The sequence below is a fragment of the Colias eurytheme genome, chromosome 3 (assembly GCF_061535395.1).
Source record: "Colias eurytheme isolate Ceu_HAF_F1 chromosome 3, ilColEury1 Martin Lab GWU primary, whole genome shotgun sequence".
NCBI classification, from domain to species: domain Eukaryota; kingdom Metazoa; phylum Arthropoda; class Insecta; order Lepidoptera; family Pieridae; genus Colias; species Colias eurytheme.
This window is the reverse complement of record NC_142982.1, coordinates 3,443,071-3,464,392: the sequence shown is the minus strand read 5'-3', so window position 1 is coordinate 3,464,392 and position 21,322 is coordinate 3,443,071. Positions and strand designations below refer to the sequence as shown.

The 21,322-nt window shown below is 31.8% G+C and overlaps 2 protein-coding genes across 3 annotated transcripts; one reads left to right on the top strand and one right to left on the bottom strand.

The window, feature by feature from the left end:
- The first annotated feature begins 3,441 nt into the window (after nt 1–3,441).
- On the top strand, nt 3,442–9,264 carry LOC149909448 (uncharacterized). The gene is made up of 6 exons (XM_090119427.1): nt 3,442–3,561; nt 4,951–5,072; nt 5,249–5,558; nt 7,428–7,555; nt 8,264–8,453; nt 8,972–9,264. The coding sequence occupies exons 1-6, from the start codon at nt 3,462–3,464 to the stop codon at nt 9,070–9,072; spliced, it is 951 nt and encodes a 316-aa protein (XP_089975553.1). The 5' UTR covers nt 3,442–3,461; the 3' UTR covers nt 9,073–9,264.
- A 595-nt stretch (nt 9,265–9,859) lies between these two features.
- On the bottom strand, nt 9,860–19,302 carry Gasp (Chitin binding Peritrophin-A domain-containing protein Gasp). Of its 2 annotated transcripts, none has more exons than XM_090119429.1 (5): nt 19,143–19,302; nt 13,166–13,375; nt 12,523–12,711; nt 12,148–12,358; nt 9,860–9,998 (listed from the first exon to the last, which is right to left on the bottom strand). In XM_090119429.1, exons 1-5 carry the CDS (start codon nt 19,186–19,188, stop codon nt 9,944–9,946), a joined length of 711 nt encoding a protein of 236 aa, XP_089975555.1. In that variant the 5' UTR covers nt 19,189–19,302; the 3' UTR covers nt 9,860–9,943. The 2 variants fall into 2 exon arrangements, with proteins under 2 accessions (XP_089975555.1, XP_089975554.1); XM_090119428.1 differs by lacking the exon at nt 9,860–9,998 and adding an exon at nt 10,498–11,200.
- Between the last annotated feature and the right edge of the window lie 2,020 nt (nt 19,303–21,322).

Genomic DNA, 21,322 nt, shown 5'->3' with positions numbered 1-21,322 from the left:
GAAGGTTTGGTTACTCTGTATACAATGTACTTATAAAGCTTAAAAATTACCTTTATCAACATTATTATCATGTGGTAAAGGAAAAATCTCAAAACGTTGCTCAAACTTATGACTCACATTAATAAAATATATTTTAAGTCGTACTGGCTATATCTATGCTTTTTATTAAATTTAAGAGTGTGTCACTTATATAATACAAATATTAATAAGTGATAATATAAATACTTTCTTCATCCGCATTCGGTAGAAAGTAACTTACAGTCAGATACATTTTTTGCACTAGATCTATGTAACTCTAACATTATGTAATGTAAAGTTATATATATTTAAACAATCGCTTAACAGAAATTATTTAAGTACGTGTGTTAACTGAATAATAATTGTTAAGCGTGCCAAGGTGGAAAATAGTTTTCATTTATACACTGCCCTGGCTCCGCCCGGATGGTCTTTTTTTGCAAGTTTTCCAAATTTGTAATACTTGTAACCTATTCCAATCCAAGCAGATAAAATCCAACCAATATCAATCAACTCCAATATCAAACTTCATTCAAAGAAAATTCATTTATAAATTTAGTTGCTTATAGCAATAAGGAGTACAAAACAAGACTCTAAAATTGCTATTGCATTCTACGCAGAGTCTGAAAACAATAATAAAATCATAGAACTCATTTCGTACGAACTACACATATGACATAAAATAAACAAACTAAAAATTAAACTATACTTTCAGTTCAATGGACTCTAAACAACAAAATGTTTGTAACGTGAAATTTATTATACTCGTTTCAGTAGACTATATTAATAAACTTGGCGACTAATTTATCGATACTTGTTTGTAAGGTACTGCGTAGGCTCAAGTTAACTAAAGATACAAAAAGAGTGTTAGTTAGCTGCATATGCAAATGGATTACGTGATTTAAATTGTTTAGCGAAAGACGTTGGCGTGTTGTCCTTAAATAATTAAGTTAACGTGAGTAGAAACAAAAAGGCGTTGATGCTGATGCCCACCTACTAGCGCATGCCACAATGTTTGCATTTTAAGAGATTTAAAGTTTTCATTATATAATATTAATAATAATTTGTTTGTACAAATTGCAGGTTATAGTATGAGGAAATAAATAAAATAAGCGATGGTCAATTTTGGGCTTAATCTTGTCAGGGTAAATTATTTTCTTATGCGAGACCATCCTTCAGAGCCTCCGTCATTCGTCAAAGCCTCGTCCGTTGTTTATCAGGATGTACCACGTGAAGACATTTGGAGTACTGAAATGTTAATGTGCTCCCTTACACGTTAAGTCTTAGTAGGAAATCAAATTTTAGTATGTTATTCCACAACTGGATTTTGAATGACATCTGCAGGCGGACAGATTAAGAAAACCAAAGATTACCAAATTGCACATTTTTGGAAGGCTATTTTCAGTAGTGGACTTATCCTAGTTGAATGGATGATTTTCAAATTCTCAAAAGCTCTTATATTATAAACTCTTAACTGACGCTTCTGCATAATCATGAATCATTTTAACGTATTAAACAACGATACATTCGCGTGCAATTTCACATCTAAATTGAAGATAAGAATTAACATTCCTTTGTGTGCACTTAGATGATGTTATAGAATTTCATATCACGTCTTAGTTTTCTTATTTTTCTTATTATCTAGGAGTGATTGACATTTCATGCTACGATGCAGCGCAAGGAAGCATTCGATTCAAACAAGTTTTGATGCGTTCATATAATGTAATGTTGGAAGATTAGATCTCAATACAATCGATGCCTGTCTTTGACGGAGATGCATAGCTTTTAGATTAAACTACCGATTCGAATTCAGAAAATAAACGTTTATGCATGTCTACATGATGAAAAGCAAGATAGAGTAATAAGTTATGTGTTGTGTAGTTTTCCTTTCAATAGATATCCTGCATTTTTCCAGAAGGATTATTTTTGTCTGATAACATTATGTCAAGCTTAAGTAGTATAAATTTAGTAGTAATGTATGTGATATTAAATATTCTCTATTTATCAATTATACTGTAAATAATATTTTTCATTTAATAAATACATGTGTTAACCACCAAGGTTTTCCTTCAAGCTTGATTAATTTTAACCAGTATCACATCGGGATAAAAAAATAGTTATAATTCGATCTAGATCAATTACATCTTTATTACTAATTAATAAATATAATAGAGCTATTAATATTAAATTTATAGGTCTATTCTATTTCTTACTTGTTGTATGAGGATCCTAATCGTATTTAATGCGAAAACTATAATATGAGATTTCATAGTTTAGGGTGCTTTACGATCAATTTAGTATATTAGTGCGAGAAGAATGGATTAAATGAATATTATTGTATTATAGGACATTATTACACAAATCGACCTAGACCCACAGTAAGCTCAATTAAGGCTTGTGTTGTGGGTACTAGGCGACGACAAATATAATATTTAATAAATACATATATAGATAATAACACCCAGACCCAAGAACAAATAATTGAGTTCATCACACAAATATTTGCCCTGACCGGGGATCGAACCCGGGACCGTCGGCTCAGTAGGCAGTTACTTTACCACTGCGCCAACCGCGTCGTCAAATAAAGTAAATGAAGACACCTTATAAGACAACAAAAATAAAACTTTCTAGCAAAGTAAGCATATTTCATTGGGTAAATTGCTCTACCTAATTTTAATTATCAATAGACATGTTTACAATTCAATAAAAAGACAAAACATAAGAAAATGAATATGACATGTATTATATTTGTTACTTACTTTTGAAAGAGTTGAAGATTATAATTTTCAAAATATGAAAAATAATAACATTATTTTAATTTAGTGTGATTACGTTTTACACCAAAATAAAAAATATTGTTAATTAAATTCTGTGCTAATAGATATGTTTTGTAAATCACATTAAATGTATGTAAATGGTGACATGTAATTTGTAAATTATACAATTAGGTATAGGAGTATCAGTTAGTCAATTACATTCAATCATTATTGACATTGATTTACGTAATTTACGCCATTAGAACTAATTTTCAATTACCAAATACGTATCTAAATAGCCATTATATCACAATATCTTTATAATTTGCTTTTAATAAGTTAGTATAAGATTAAGAGAAAATAATTAGAAAATTTTTTATAAAGAGAATTTTTGTCTATGTTACCAAAAATCTATGAAATAACGAAAACTTCCTAGTTTCTTCGCCCTATTTTATATGCGCATTCTAACATTCCATCTCCCAATCAATCCCATTCCTTACCTTATTGAAGAACAAACGCATCCTTTGGCGTTCCTTACTATGTAGAAGCATACATAGACCATATAGTTTAGTGTTCCTTACGATGTAGAAGCATACATAGATCCGTATATAGGTATATTTTCAAGTGCGGCTATAAAAGCTAGGATTGAACTGTAGCCCTGACATTGGCCGGTCTCACTCGGTTCGCAGGATGTGGAAGTTCGCGATTCTTGCTTTGATCTCGCTTTGCGGCGCTGAGCTGAACCCGCTTTTGGAAAAGCTGACTAATGGAAGACAGAAAAGGCTATTGTGTGAGTAATTTATTATTACATTCTATTAAATGCGTATATTGTATCATGTATGTCATGTAGTTTAAATGGTTGGATTCTAATCTCTACCAAAAATATAGCTCTCTACTGTTACCAAAAAATAGTTATTTGGGCTCAGTCTATATTCCATTCAGTCAGTAAGTCAGTTTTACTTTTCATACATATTTTATTATACATTAATTAGTAAAGGACAAAACCCCGTAAAACATAGATAAACACAGAAAATATTTCTTAGATTAAATATTAAGTAATCGCAAACTGAAATATATATTTTTCCTTACGTACATTATTACTTATTACTAATTAGGTATTTTAACAATAGTTATGTTATCAACCTCAAAAAGAACCTAAAAAAGAATTTGAAAAATAAAGTCATAAAAGTTTTTTATAGTTTGTTTTTTCAAACATAGTTACATATACGCATGTGATAGGTATTTTATAACATTCGTATAACTACCTAGCAGTACGGCCCGGCTTCGCCCGTTGAAATAAAATCCTTGAAGTATCAAGACAAGGAAATCGGTTCAGCCGTTCTCGAGATTTGCGCTTGCCAACACATTTGGCGATTCATTTTTATTATACATTTAGATTTTGGAATAAATATCGCTTATTTCATCTTTACGTATTATAATATTATTAAAACGGTAGGCTTGATTACACCATAAATCTTCATTATTCTCTACTCTAACGCTCAAATTTTTACGGTGAAATTAATTCAGATTTCAGACTAATCAAGATTACTTCCTCAAAATACGTTTAACACGTAATTGAAAATTATGTATTCTATTGATGTATTTGATACAACGAACTCAAAGGGGTTCCTGACCGCACCACGATATTCAAGTCCTTCAGAGATTTACTGCTTCGTAATGAACGGATTAAGCTCTGTCATGTTCACTTTGCAATTTCGATATGCATTGCGTGTCAGCAATCTGTAAATAATTGCCGCGGCTCTATTGAAAGTCCGATGTACATCGAACCTGTAAATCATTGTAATCGATTAATCTGCATGATAACATGGAAAATGAATAGCACTTACACTTCATGTTTCTTATTGGGAATTAAAAGTGTGTAGACTGTACTGATATGACAGTTTGATGCCTTATGTTCGATACAATCGGTATTAAATTTATTTTATTTTATTCTTATTTATTTTATTAATAACACCGATGGTTCAACCAGCGATTTCGAAGAATTTCCTAAATATAACAATGTTGAACTTATAATATAGTTATTTACATGGTCTAGTTTATTAAAGGATTTCATTTTTAATGCCTTTAAAAAATTGTTTAATATTATCTGCATTGTTATGTTAAAAATGTACCTGTATAGGATATATATTTAAAATGTATTTTTTATAATTTTCTTCAGTTTTTGATGAACAAGGAACTTTGGTTAAAACCTACTCTACCCCATATCAATACGGAAATTCGATAGAAGAAAAGAACCCGCTCCTGTTGAACTTTTTAAATCCTTTCTACAGCGTTTTACAAGTAAGTTCATTGATTTAATACTATATCATATTATATATTACTCACAAATTAACAATCTATTTAAGACACGACTATTATACAATCTTTAAAATATTTTTAGCTGTGTCTTACGAAAAAACTTTAACTTATCGATCCTTTTATACTTAAAATTATTAATAAGAATACGTCATTTTCAGCCTAACCTATTCGGATCAACCATCGCCTATGCTATACCCGTATCTGAGGCAGTTCTCCATCAGATCCACATAGACCCATTGTATCACAACAAACTAATTATTCTATCAACCCACCACCCCGTCGTTGAATCCTCTCCTTTATGTGCTGGAAGACGGACTCAAATACCTTCTCCAAAGTTGTGTAGTAACTTCCTAAACTGTTGGGATGGCTGGGCCTTTGAGCAGGAGTGTCCTGCTGGCTTGCTGTTTTCAAAGGAAGGTTATTGCGACTACGCTTACAACGTGGATTGTAGCAGCCGACTTATGAAAGGTAAGTTTAATATTAAACCTATTTTAGAAAAATTTCGGAATGTATTTCTGTAATGTTTTTTTTTCTTCAATATTTGCTTACTTGTTATTTGTCTCAAGTTCTAAAGTCTCTATTTTTAATACTTATTGAGCACAAAATATATAAAAAATTATGGGATTTAAATATAAGGCATATTAATATTTGATATCATTTAACCTGTCCTTAATCCTTTTAAAATTAGTAGTTTTTATGAATTATATTAATATCAGTAAGTATGTGATAACTGATATGTAATCACATATGTAATGTATGGATAAAGGTAGGTACATAAAGTTATTTTAAATACTAAAGGTCAGAGACTATTGACCACATAATATGATCCTATTTACCTTTTACGTTTAATGGTTGTGTTAAAGACTGCTTTTTATAGAGCTACTTATTAGGCATTGCATGCTCATGAAATTAAGTGACATTGTTTATCTAAAAATGGTACGTACGTCTTTAAACGCCTATCTAACCATGACAATCTCACTCAACTTTGGACTTTATTTAGATTTATGTTTTATATCTTCATAATTTTAATGGTTTATAAACCGATCTCATAAAAAGAGGAGGTTATCAATTCGGCCGGTATGCTTTTTTTATGTATGTACACCGATTACTCCGAGGTTTCTGAACCGATTTACGTGATTCTTTTTTTGTTTGATGTGGCATAGTGTCGAATTGGTCCCATAAAAATTTTATTCGGATAGGCCCAGTAGTTTTTATTTTATGAGCATTTTGTCTGATCTCGATGACTTAACTTTGATAACGTAACTTTGATTCACTAAAAAGTATTAAATAATAAAAAATTGAAGTCGGTTGTTTTTAACGTAGTTATTTTTATTAAAATTAAATACTATATAAATAATAATAATAAGCACTTATTAATTAATATTATGATCTGTCATACTTATAACTTGCACTTTCTCGTTAAGTATATGACGTCAATTAAACATAAAACAAAGTTATTGTCACAATCCATCGTAAATACGACTGACCTTACTAATCTTTTAACTAAATAATCAATTATATAATATAGGGTAATCAAAATAAACTGAACACCATAAACATAATAAACAAAACACTAATTTACCAAACATACCTATATATAGTTATTATTTATTTTACTAACTACATTTGATTTAATCACGCTCCACTTAGTCGTAAACTGTAACTATTTGTTTAACATTTAATTTAATAACAAACGTTTAATTTAACTAATTAGCAGTAAAGGTTTTATTTTACGACTCTTTCACAAGTAATTTAGCCCGCAGCTTGCGACGTGTTGACATGTCTCAAATGTCAAATAGGATATTATGTAAAATAGTGTTGCACAATCGAATAGTGTTTTGAGTATCTTGTAGATTCGAATGAAGATATCATTATATTATACATATGTGACTGATAGTACTAGATAGATAGAATTTACTAAAACCGCGTCAGTTTGCACGATACGTTGAAAATATTATGTGCAATTAAATGTAACTTCGTTTATGTCAAAAAATGTAATAACCATTTTTGTGATAAGTTTCGCAGTGTCTATAATATGTAGAACTTGCGGAAACTTAGTTCATTCTTAGATCGTAGATCATCAAATTTGGATGTATCCACTTCTTAAGGACGTATCGAGATCATAAAAGACTTGTAGAGCATAGTATGTTACTAGTCATTACTAATTACATGATCAAGACAGTCATGATTAGTTTAATAAATTAATTGAATAAACAACTCTAGATCTTCTTACTAATATAATATATGAATTACATTTAAAAATATATTGTACTAAGAGCCCTAATAAAAACGTAATGTACCTAATATTAAAAGACAATTTTTATTTTCATTTTTCAGAACCCCAACCTGCGTGTAACAAAGACTTTGAGGCATTTAAAAATAATGCAAATTGCAATGAATTTTTCGTCTGCGTGCACAGATATCCTGTGAGGTTCCAGTGTCCAGCCGAACTTGCTTATAATGAGGTATTCGTTTTATTTACTTTTAAATTATCAAAATAATATCAAAGTTTACCGCTATTCAGTTTGCCCTTTCTATCACATCTATCACAGAAAATAATATTAACAAAAAAATTAACAAAAAAAATTACCTATTCATTCGAAGTTTTGCTCTTGTTATCATTCAATGACCAATGTTCTTGTTATGTTTGATTTTGATGGGAACATCATATTTCAATTGATGCGATATGAGAAATGCTTCGTAATGACATGATATTAATTTTATTTTTATGCATTTTACTTATGATCCACACTCCTTTCAATATGTAGGTACATTGTGTTTATTTTTTTGTGTTGAGCACCGTTGACGTATGTGTAAAGGATTTCTTGAAAAGGTCAACGTACCTTTACAATGTAATGACAAGGAAGTTTAAAATTTGCAAGTTAACCGTAGTATTTAGGTATTTTATACTAAATGCTTATTCTTTCTTGATTTGTTTTTTAACATAATACTATGATTGCTCGCTCTTAGATATAAAATTAATTAATACCTATAGTTTTAAAGCAAACTGAAAAAACACGCTTAAACTCATGTAATTATTGTATTACCACCGATCCTTGATACCAAGATTGAATGAAATCTGTTCGTTTTAAGTGTTTCAAAATGAGGTCGCGTCGGTTATATACAAATTTATAGATAAAACTAATAAAAGCGTGTTTAAAACTTAATTCCAGGAACTGGGTGTATGCGACTATCCATCCAAAGTGAACTGTACCACACATATAAGCGCTGAGGTACCAACCACTGCACCTATCGAGCTGACCACAGTACCAACATCCAATGAACTGAACATTCCAACCAGTACCACCACATCTACTCCTGACAAGAATATGGTGATCAGCCACACGGAATTTAATAGCCACAGTGAGTATAAAACCTAATATGTAACGCCTAATGTAATACGTAGACTGTAGCAATAGTATTATCACAAATAATATAATACTATACTAGTTGTATTATGTTATCTGTGACTGCAGTTTACATTCGATATTTATTTGATATATTTTTGTTAGTGGAAATAGAAAAAATCCGGGTCATACCAACACCAGGTGGTTTGAAATTCATAGTTCATTTTCCTTGTGTCAAACTGAAACTGATACCTAACAACTTGCCCAAGAATCTGAGATAAACATACCGAGAACAGGGTATATTATTAGGGATTTAATTATGATTTTCTCATTTAACAAATAATCAATTTAAGAAAGCCCAACGTAATTGCGTCAAACGTCGCTTTAAACTCGTCACACAATGTTCTATTTTTTAAAGCTTTACATCCAGACTACAATCTACGGGTACATCCTCCCTCATGAAATTTCTATTTTTATTAAATGAAAGTTGTATATTCATTGACAAAACATTAACTCAAGAAAAATCTCTTTCAGGTTGGAAATCCCTACAAGTAGCGATGTCTCGCCAAGAAGCTATAAAACAACTCCAACTCGGGCAAATAGCACACATTAACACTGGTTATTCTCAACAGTAGTACACAATCTCCATACTTGGTAGCATGTTTACAAGGAAGTGTATACCACGCCTTATTTGATTAACCTGGATCTTTCTCTTACGTTTCCAATAAAAAAAGGTTGGTCTAGAATGCATTTAACCAGTTTATTATATGCGCTGTATGTATTTATATCAATGATGAATGATACCAGTGTAAAACTCAGTGTATACTAAGGTATCAACATAATCTTTATCTGATTATGTTTAAAATTTTATAATACACTACCAAGGAGATGTAAACTCTTTCGAATATTGTGTCAGTATTAATAAACTTAAAGCTTATGTATATTTGTATTTTATTTCACATGCAAACATGCTGCCCAACTTCCCAAGTAAAAAGGTTGAAGAAAACAAATATTGATTTGTCATTACTTTATTTACAAAAGTAATAAAGACGGTAACTAAATCTAACTTATATCTATTGAGTATGACTAAATTTGTTTCAACAAAGCACCAGAGAAAACGGTACCATGTCAAAGACGTATAGATTCCAACAATTTTTTGGCAACAATTAAATTATCATTTCGATATTTAATTCTTTGTCAAAAAATTGTAACTTAATATATGAGAAAATCTTATTTGGAGCCACCCTGAGCGCCTCTTCAGACAGACTTTCCGTTAGCTACCAAATCTTAATTCTTGAAAGAACTAAACTTTAAACAATAAATATTTTCAGTGGTATGACTATTTATAAATGGGTGACACCCAATTCTGTAGTATACTGGCATTAAAAATGTTCAATATTCTTTTCGTATAATATTAAAAAAGCTCTAACGCTCTGAAGATGCTCAAAATTATACTAAATCAAAAAGATTGAACTTCAGTCTATCTTTTGAGTCGCTCCTTGACATTCAGAATCCCAGCTTCTTCAACGCCTTGAGGTCCACGTCTCCGTAGTAGTCCTCGCTGTAAAATGAAAATGTATATTAAAGAAATGATAAACATATAATGATATGAAGCATGCTCTTAAAATGTGACTCAGAAGCTTATGAAATAGTATCTAAAAGAAACAATAACGCCACCCATTTCAGTATCTAGATTTTTACGATTCTATGCATTATTTATGATACAAATGAACTTTAGCAATTTTCTTGAACAAATGAAAATAAATACCATTTTTGTGCAAATAAATTCTTAAAATTTTTGCGCAGCATGTTGAAATCTCTTAATAAATAAAACTTACCAGAAAACAGATCGAGGTCAATGCTATATTGTAGAAAGGAGCTGCCTGGTTATAGTTACTAGTTTTGTATAAATAGATCAAGAAACAAGATAGATACTGTAAGAGAAGTTATTAAAATGTTATTAGAAAGTGAATGCAATCGAAATAGTAGACAGTGCTTGTGAAAGTATAGTTGAAGGGAGGTGCTCAGTGCTGTACTACGCCAGATCAATAAACACAACATTGTAATTTTTATATATTTTGTTTATTTTATCACTAAAAATAAAACTTAAGTATTACAGTTTCTATATCAAACAACAACACTCAGTCGCAGCAAATAATTCAGTACGTAAGATATTTACAAAGTCATGGGTTTAAACGGATTCCATATTATGTACGTATTTAATGTTCCTTCAGATCCTAATCTCATAAATGCAAAACATATATATTCATACGTAAAGTTACTCATCAACGATTTCAATATCTACACGGATGAAATAAGTCAGTGCCGTTATTTACAACAAACAGTATACAAATAAATATTTCTATCGCTGAATGATTTTACTAACTTATCGTCGCTGGAAACTGTTTAAGGCTACAACGAGTATTTGGCAACTGTACATGAATACAAAACAATTTAGTATCACTCACTTATACAACAATTTGAAACTGGAATTAAGTACATCTGCAGACATCGCGAGCGATTTAAATAAAAAGGCGATTGGATTCATTCAATGTGAATACAGAGAGCCCGCGATGTGTACAAACTAATTACGTGTGAGTATTTATAGGTATAGTCGAAGGAGATTTAGTTTAGTTTTCTTTTGGGGGGCGGGGTTTGAGCTGCTTGGGCGTGTTGGAGCTGGCCTGACCGTTGCTCTTGATCCCGGCGAGCAGCTCGCTCTTGCGGATAGCCTTCAGGTCCAAATCTCCGTAGTAGTCCTCGCTGAAAATGGACGCTAACCTTACTGGCTGAAGACTACATCTAAATGTTCTTAACTCTACTACAGACTCTACGGTGTGGGTTCTTCCATGAGTCGACATAAAAGGCTGGCTTAATACCTAGCAACTTTTACTCACTACTAGTTGTGACTAAGAATCGAAAATTGTGTAACAAGAGCTTGCTCAAACATTAGATATCGAGTGAACTACCTTGAATTGACTATGAGAATATTAAACATAAACGCTCGCTTTTCTAATTCAAAGCTATGTTTGATACTGTTTTTCACAGCTACGAATGTTGCAATATGATCTAAAAATATTTGCTCTAATTTATAAATTGTTTTGTATAATTAACTATGTTACAGTATGCATTTTTTTTCATAATATAAATAGATATTAATAGAATTAAATAGAATTCAGTGCTTTAAAATGACTTAATTTTATCAATTTTTCGGCTGGATACAAAAAACTTATTGAAATAACTTTACAAAGATAGCAATGACCAAGAATTATACAAATGAATGTCACAGATTCCACAGATTTTTTTTATAATTTTGCTTGCATATGATGCATAACTTTTTAAAATTTGTTTCCATCATATTAACTAACTATTCTCTAATGTGTTGGCGTTTGCGCTTAGCCACATTAATGCTAAGAATTTAAGCGAACGAACTTCCTGAGCCCTACATACCTCGTTACATAACGTTTCTTATAACTGTATCGATTACGTACAGTAATATCCTCGTAAATAGTTTTAAAAGTGCATTGGTTAGTCACAGGAAAAAGACGTTTGTGTTATCAGGTTTAAATTATTAAAGATTGTTATTTACTGATTAATTCAACCAGTGAGTATAGAAATAGAGTTCAAGTTACTCAGTCAAGATAGTTTTACTTGAACTGAAGGAAAGTCGTCATATATTAATATAAATGGCAATGTAAAGTATGTCTTACCATCCGGGAACATCTTCGGGGTCTTCGCAGTTGCCTGTGCCGTCAGCATCTCCGATTTTGAAGACGGTACCGATGGGGCAACCGTATTCACGGGCGACTCCCTCGAGACAGATGTAGTATTTACGGCAGTCTTCTGGGTGGGCGTGACGGCTGAAGGATCCGAGGTTGGACACTTCACCGGGGTTGGGGCAAGCGAAACCGTTGGCTACCTCTGGGGAACACCGAAAATGGTTGCGTTAGTTACGGTTTTGGAAGACTAAACGAAAACAGTTATGATAGATAAGATAAGATAAGAAATGACTCGTGATGTGCTTGGATATTTGAGGTTCAACTTGTCCATTTTATTTTAAAAGCGTGTTTTAAAGTTAAAGGTACCTTCGTTTCTGCACTCTGGGACTTGGTCAGCCCACATGCACACGCGCGCTTCTCTGTCGTAGGCAAGTCCGGGGCTGCACTGGTAGCGAGAGGCTTCTCCGTTCCAGCAGTTCCAGAAAACGTCGCATTTAGCTTCATCAGCGAAGATACCGTACAATCTTGAGCAGTGAGGAGTGGAAATTGGTGGCTCTGTTAAAGAAAAATGAAGAATATTATTATCTATTTGAGATTATATTCGAAAGTAACTTTACCAAGTCCAATATAATTGAATGATCAATTATACCAAAGGATAATAATATAATTTTATAAAATTGCAATTGTAAAAATGACATGTATTCTTGGTATATCTGTGGTCAGGCACAAGCTAGGTGACCTTGGTTTACATCCTGATCGAGAGTAAACCGACAGCTTATACGCATATTATTATGCGAAACCTTCAACCTTGACCGCAAATCGTTCGTCTGTACGACATCCTCGCATAATTTAAATATTTTGGAACCTTTATGTTAATTTATTCGCATTTAATTTTAGCATATACTTCCTTATTTATTTAATCTACATTATTAAATATCATTATGAATATTTTAAAATTTAATCCGATTGATAATAATAACACAGTTTATTACATAAAGCTGTATCTTACCAAGCTGTGTTCTTTCACCGCACTCAACGTTGTGGAGGTAGTCACAGTTCTCTGTCAGGTATTTGGAGTCAGTGGCGTCGAAGGCGAGACCGTTGCCGCAGGTCTTCAGTTCAGCGACACCGTTGTCACACTTCCAGTACTTGTCACAGGAGATGTGGTGGGGGTAGAAGCCGAAGTCATCTGGGCACTTGAACGACTCCTGTGCGACCGCTGGAAATAAAATTGGCATTTAGTTATAAACTCTTTGAATATAAAATAACTGTTAACAAAATATGAAGTAATGACCGATCGTCGTGTTTCCTTACATGACAGAGACTAAGTTAAAACAGTATACGGCTACGTAAAACATGAACTAATTAACCTAAAACCTAAATATTTTTATAACAATAGTAAATCTTTTTTAATCGAAGGAAACCCTAAAAATATAACATCAAAGTAACATTCTAGAGCTTGAAAAACCTTGCCTACGAATACCTACACCCTAACACCTCACGCGTGGGTGATTAATGTAATATACAGTTTTGACAGCCTTAATTAATTTGATTATAATTTCAAAACCATCACAGGGTTTGCAAAGCGGCAGTTATAGGCAACAGCACGCAACAGTTTCGCAACCACCCTTGCTCGAGCAGGGCCGCTCTTTCTCTATGGAATGCTACGCGACAAACTTGTGTTAGGCAATGTGAGTTGCAACTAGTTCTATCAACCTACTCATTGTTTGCACTAGTATTAACCAATCAATAATATTGTTATCAATAACTCTACAGTACACCGCGATTTTTCTAAAAATACATCTATTCCGTTACTATGAAGGTTTAACGTGGTTTACAAAGTGACCCAGAAATATGTATCCTACATACACAAACAAAGGCATTGTCAATTTTCAGAGCGATTAGTGATGTGCAAGCTTGAAAAACCGGTCATGAAACGGTAATGTCAATAGGTTGTTTCACAAAGCCAACTCGTCTTACGCATACGCTTCCACGTTTGATTATGTCATGTCGGTACCGGTTGACATTTGAAAACGAGCCAGCATGAGCCAGCATCCTGGTTTCACAATACAACTCGCATCTTCGCGTTTGTTATCGATACTGCTCTTACGGCTAGTGTAACGAAATATCTAGTTATTCTAGATTTTCTCCTTGCGTCTATTTGCTTCGAGAACTGTCAGCTTTCACGGCGAGATAAGCTTGGAAAGTTTGTCATTTATACAAAGCTTTTGCGTATAAACGTAGTTAGTACGATAGTTTTAACAAAGTATTCGTGAGCCATATTTATCTAAGAATTTGTGTAAAAAGCAAAACGATTATACAATTTAAATGTAAACTATGTCAGGTTTATATTAAGAATGTAATAAAAATTATGTTAAAATATTTTTGCATATAAATTTTTATTAATCATGTAAATATGAACTCATCTGCATAATCGAGACAACCTTTCATTTAATGAAGTCGAGGTGAACCACTTTTGTGGAACCATGTTACTAAATCTCGCAAATAATAAAAGATATCGATCGTGGTTGCGTTCGTGAAAAAACCTCAATTGATTACTTTTTAGTGCAACGTTTAATTTGATAAAACACGTAAGGTCGCTCACATTTCGTCATTTATTTTAAATACTGCCGAATTTAGGGCAACTTTGCGAAAAAGTTTAAGCTATGTATTTAAACTTTTCTTGAAGTATTTTAAATGAAACATTTCGTATAAATTACATAATATATTATCCTTCTCTGTACTTCCTATAGACCGTAATAGAGTTAAGGTTACTACTGCAACATTTTTTACAAAGGAAATATTCATTTTAGTAACTAATTATTTCTTAACGGAATTCTTGAAATTCCTTCTCTTTTTAATTCCATTATGTATATATTTAATTCTACTTTCGTAGCAATAAATTACATAATACAGTATAATTTTATCAACAAACAAAAATTTTAACACAATGGGGTCGGTGATAAATAATGCGTTATAGTATGTTATAACATAGTCGGTTACATAAACATTATTCAATACAAAGGTCAAAATCCGTGAAGTAATACAGGTGAAAGCCCAAAGTTGACCTACCGACGAGAGATACTATGTACTTTCCATTTCGTTAACATGCGCCCGCGCATCTTGTTGATCATTAGATTATCGTCTGTTACTATGCCGTAAATAACGGTTACGATATTATTTATTGTCGATCAAAATATATTGATTATCGATAAATTCTTATTGGTATTTTAATGTCTCTTGTTTTTCTTCTAGACTTAAAAAAAGCATGTTTTGAAAATAAAATGATAAAGATATCGCAAAAATAATATTCATCGTCTCGAAAAACCGAAATAATGCAGTATACTTACGTATTGGCCAATACTTTTAAAAGCCGATTATTGAAATAAAAAGAATACACAGTTTTTTAGTGCACTTGAAACGAGTTCACGAATGCTATGATTATATTATGACATTAAAAATGTTATTAGGTAACGTTTTTAAGCAGTGTGTCTAGAGAAAGTCAAATTCAGAGCAAAGTTACATAAAACTACAATTAATGATCTAATAGCTGTTAATAGTTAGCACGAGACATTAATACTTGAATTGTTTTAAATAATTTTCACGTTTAAAATTTTACCGAATTACGAAAAAAGTACACAACGCGAGCGAAATCGATTTTGAAAAAAGTTCATATCCTGATTCCTGATGGAAAATTCAGAATAATTCAAGTAATAGTTTATTCTCTCTTAATGCAGTTGCACACATACTCTATGTACATCCAACTGAAAAGTATATAAAATTGACCTCAATACAATTCATACAATACCCGAATACGTCTCACAAAAGGACATAAAATAAACTGAATGGAGAAAATAAATCGTCCTCATTGTACCCGAAACGCGTGTGTTGTAACTTTAGAAGACTCGTATGAATAAAAACGAGACAATACGATACATAGGGCCACCGAGAAGTTATTTATGTCTCGTTGCGAAGGACAGACAATCACTGCATCGTATAATGTCAGTACTAAGTACCAAATCGGTTTCCATCAGTTATTATTTGTGATTGAATACCGTAAACGATCGTTTTGTAGGATGAGTGTGTTTATATCTAACTCGCGGTCCGCCCCGGCTTCGCCCGTGGTGCATATTTACGTTTTCTCTACATAAAAACCATCCTCGTACTTCAAGGAAAAAAAGAATTATCGAAATCGGTCCACCCGTTCTCGAGTTATGCGCTTACCAACACATTTTGCGATTCATTTTTATATATAAGAAGATTCATGTATCAGAGTTCAAACATAATTATGAAATCACTGTTACGCGGATTTGTCTTGTACAATCAAACAATAGGGTAAATTTTATGGAATTAGAGAATAATTAATTAACGGAACTTGTACATATAATTATCTTATATGTTTATACTTCCTACTTTCGGTATCTAATAAAATATTTATTGCACGAAATCACAAATCAAATTTGCTTGTTTTTAATTAAGTATTAACATCAGGAAATAAATAAAAGTGTTTTATATCAATTTGTATGAATTCTCGTATCTAGCCTTCAGATATGAACGCAAACGGATGCGGTAGGAATCCCGACGTATTGTTAGGCATGGGACGTAATTGTAAAAGTGCTATGCTCATAAAAAGAAACTTCCGTTTTATTGTTTAAGTATAATGCTAATTACTACGAATTGCCGTTACCTAGGAGCAATGCCTTAGCTGGTGAAGGCGCGACAGTTATGGAAGTTGATACGCAAAGCAGATATAAACAGTTAGTGAAAATATTATAATCGCTCGAATGTTCTAGATTATTCTAGAATCGAACATCGATCATCTTTAGCCGTTAGCCGTGAAAGGAAGAATAAAAAGCGAAATGAATTTGGATTCATTGAACTGAACGCTACAGATATTCATGAGCGAAATGAAATCAAAATCTCTAATCGTATAAAGTCGTGTACTAGTTCAGTGTCCTTGCCTATTAAATCCATTCTATAATAAATAACGAACACAAAAGTGATCACAGCCACGCACTCGAGCAGTTAAATCATTTTCACCGGATTTTCTTCTCGTGAAATTTGCGCACGCACCACGACTCGGGATAATTGAATGCCTTCACGCAATTACATTATGAATATGTGAGTGCTATATATATGAAAAAATATTTTCTTTATATATTAATAATTTATTTGTATTTGGCAGCCTTTGCGATGACACTTTCTTTTCAAGCGAAGCAATAATGTAACGCATTCTTCAACAAACTTCGAATGAAGTTCATAATATTTTTTTAAATAGTTTAGGTCTATGCCATTGTATATTTATTATTTGTTGATCCGTAAAGACGTTTAAAAATAACAGTTACAATATTCAAACTTCGTATAAGTTTTTTTCACTCCTTGTAATAAAAACTAAATGACATTTAGTATCTTTGATTTAAATAATGTTAGGTTTTATATCAGTATATTCAAACGCTTACGCAATATGCAAGTTAGGCTCGTGAGAACAAAATACGTGTTGAAAATATGAAACAATGAGGCGCCTCGCAAGAATAGGGGGAAGGATGTCCTAACGTGGCTGGAGAAAACAATTCTAGATTTCATAATGCCTTTATTATTTTAATGAGCTCATTAAAAATATACACTAATGTGCATAAATTGCGTATTCTTTTTTGTATTTATTGGCCTTGTTGGAAGTGTTATTTCTTGAGTGTGATGATTGAAAAAATGTATTGTCATGATTTACTGTGTGAAAAAAAATGTTCGCATATGTAAGGCTTCAATGAATTCAGCTATTTGTCGCTAATAAATATTTTATAATTTAGGAAAGCCTTCCGAGAAGAAGAAGAGATTTAGATGAAAAAGCTTTCGTAAAATTATGATTTTAATTAAATTTACGATAAAAAAATCCTAAGATAATAAAAGAGGACTAAGTACACAAAATACAAAAGTTCACGTACTACTTATTATTTGCCGAAATTTTTCGCAGTTACGAATGGCAATGCAGAGAAACTTTACAACAGTATTGTTAAAGGCAATTGTCTATAGAAGGAGTACGTATTATGCAAATGCATAAATTTTTTAATTACTCCGTCCCCTAAAATATGTAAGACAAAAGAGAGAACGCATGTTTCTGGGCCAATTTGCACTTATGCAACATTAAGCGTAAGGTTAGAAAGTTTAATGAGGGCGTGAGCCTAATTACCTCATTCATCTCGCTATTACGTATATTTTAATGTTTTTTCTAGTCATATATTTGACTGTAGATGAATCTAATTTAAGTTTAAAGTATAATTATAATCAGAAACGAAACGATACAAGAGAAAAATATTTACAAACAGCGCAGACGCTTTGTGAACTTAAAAGCTTTTTTTTATTTTCCAACCCTTTGGATTTACAAAGTTATATTGTTATAAAATCATAATCTATTGAAAGTTTTCAATTATTGTTCAAAGCCAGGACAGTTTAATTGAAACTAGAATGAAAAGGAAAAAAATAGAATGAAAAAAGTTTTCTTGAAAGAGTTTTCCAGGATTTCTTGAAATTTTCCAAAACAAATAAAATTATAGGTTTACACAATTAAAAACAAAACACATTCAAATTAATCAGTTAATATTATGAAATCAAGGCAAGGCTGAATTAAGTCCCTTTCCTGCATAATACCACAGTGCAACAATTCCAATGAGGTAACAAACTGATCTCACTTGGACAGCTCTTGCATACACAATTATAATATGCAGTAACCAAATATTTAGGTACTGATTTTTTTAACATGTCAAATGTAAATTTGGTACTTAAAATTGTTGTGATGACATCTCATTCTATTATATTAATAAAAAAAATCACTGAAAAAACCGTCGATGGGAAAATAATTTTTTCACAATAAATCAATTCCTTTCCAATTTATTGGCATGAAAAATGGCAAACCAAAAAACTAATCATCTCATTCACTTTCGATCGGTCACTCCGCGGTTCGCCGCACCCTAAATATTTTAAATTCTACGTACCCACGCCGAGGGCGGCTGCTAGCACTAATAAACACCGTGTATTCATGATTTAACAAAGTCCTTGCACAGGAGTAGTGGACACTATAACGTTCAAGCACACACTGCGGGCGGGTGAATGGGCGGTAGACGCTTTTATATTGGGAAGGTGTGCTGCGTACACGTTCTGACGGTGAAAAGTGGCATCGTGCCTGCGTCGGCGCGCCGAGCTCCCGTCCGCACGCCTCTATCCTTTGGAAATATATTATTCAATCAATATTTCGTTGTACGCGCATCACATTATCTAAAAGTGCAAAAAAAAAACAAAAAAGTTTTCACAAAAAATCATTTTCGACTTTACGCAAAAAATATTTTTATTTTTATAATAGTAAATTGAAAACGCAAGGAGCAATAACAATAAATTATTATTGATGAAGTGTTCATAATAATCGATCGCCATAACACTAAATCGATGTCACGGAACTGAAAAGGCATGTCATCAATTTCATACAAGGCTTTATCATACATTGACAGACCTGCCCAATAAATAAACTGCAGACAGTGCATCTTCCAAAAAAGAGCTGTAAATATTCTGAAATCAAGTCATCTTATATGGATTTAATCATTGACCCTCAATTCACCTTGTATGCCAACATCTTAAAAGGAAGAACGCCTAACGAAGGTTCGATGGATAAGATTGTAATTAATATTATTATAATGACTGGGAAAAAATGTGCTTACCACACAAAAAGTGGTGTTTAGAGGTTGTATGACGCTTTTTGTGATATACGATCTTTGTAAGATATTATTTTTCTTTACTCTTGTACCTATTTGTTATCTATCGAGCTTGGAATATAATATTTGTTTAATTATAAAAAAAAATAACTTATAAAGCGATTTCTGTGATGATTTTCCTCTTTCACTAAACCGAAACCGTAGCAAGTTAAATAAATAACAATAAATAACACAAAACCAACAACAATAAATATTTCCTCTCGACCTCTAAATACCAGCATATTAAATTAATTAGAATTTAAAAAATAATCTTATAATAACGTGAGCTTCAATATAAATCTCAAATGTCAAATTGTAGAGAATAAGAAATCTTCTTTAATTAACATACATTTAGACAAAGTTCAAGACCTCGCATAATTTACTGTTTCACCAGTGTTGCCTCTTACCAGTTTGTTACGTATCTCATATATAATATCCTCACATTATAGATAATATTCGTGTATAGAAATCTTAATACTGTTAATAAATAAACCGAAATGTTGATATCAAATAAAATATTCCTTTAACTCTTCCTGGACAATGACAAGGATCTAGGAATGAAAAAAAATATTTTCAATAATTTTACAAACTAATAATATTTTCACATAGTTTGAGAATCACTTGTAGGTAATAGCTTTCCCCGAAATACATTATAACGAATTAGATTAATAATTACCCTTAATATTCTTTATAGAAATTAGCAATTATTTCAGAAATAATTTATTAATCGTTCGTTGAAAATGAAATTAAGGATTGCGTTAACACATTTGTTAATAATAAAAAATATTACAAAATGTCAATTATTGTAGCTAACAATCATATAATTTATCACAGTTTGATGTCAACTCGGATTCCTTATGCATGAAAATATGCATCTATGAAGAATCAATAAGATTATTATTACATTCTTAACTTCTATATTACAAAATGTCACCTGTTGATATTAAATTTAATATAATTAACAATATATTGATATCGATTCACTATATTCTAACACATAAAGCTATCTGTTAAGAATCAAAACATTCTTAAAAATTAACATCTACAAACAGAACAAGTGTGAAAAATAAATCAAAATAACGTATTAAAAGTGTTATTTTAGAGAAATCCGCGCCTTGAGCAAATTACATAACAATTAAGGTAATTATTGGAACATTCATGCACTTAATGTGATCATTCTGTAGCGATAGCCACTTCATATGTGACGACACGCGATGCGCGCAGATCAATGATCGATTTTGTTTTCATTCATAGGAAAGTGTGATATAGATTCATTAATAAGATAAACAGTATGCAAATAGGAAAATTAATATTCAATTTGGTACCTAAGTAAAGTGTGCATAAAATTGTTAGAATGGAAATTTTCTTCATGGGAAAATAAAATATCAAATTTCAATTAAGATTATAATCAGTGCCGTCGTTAGGGGGGG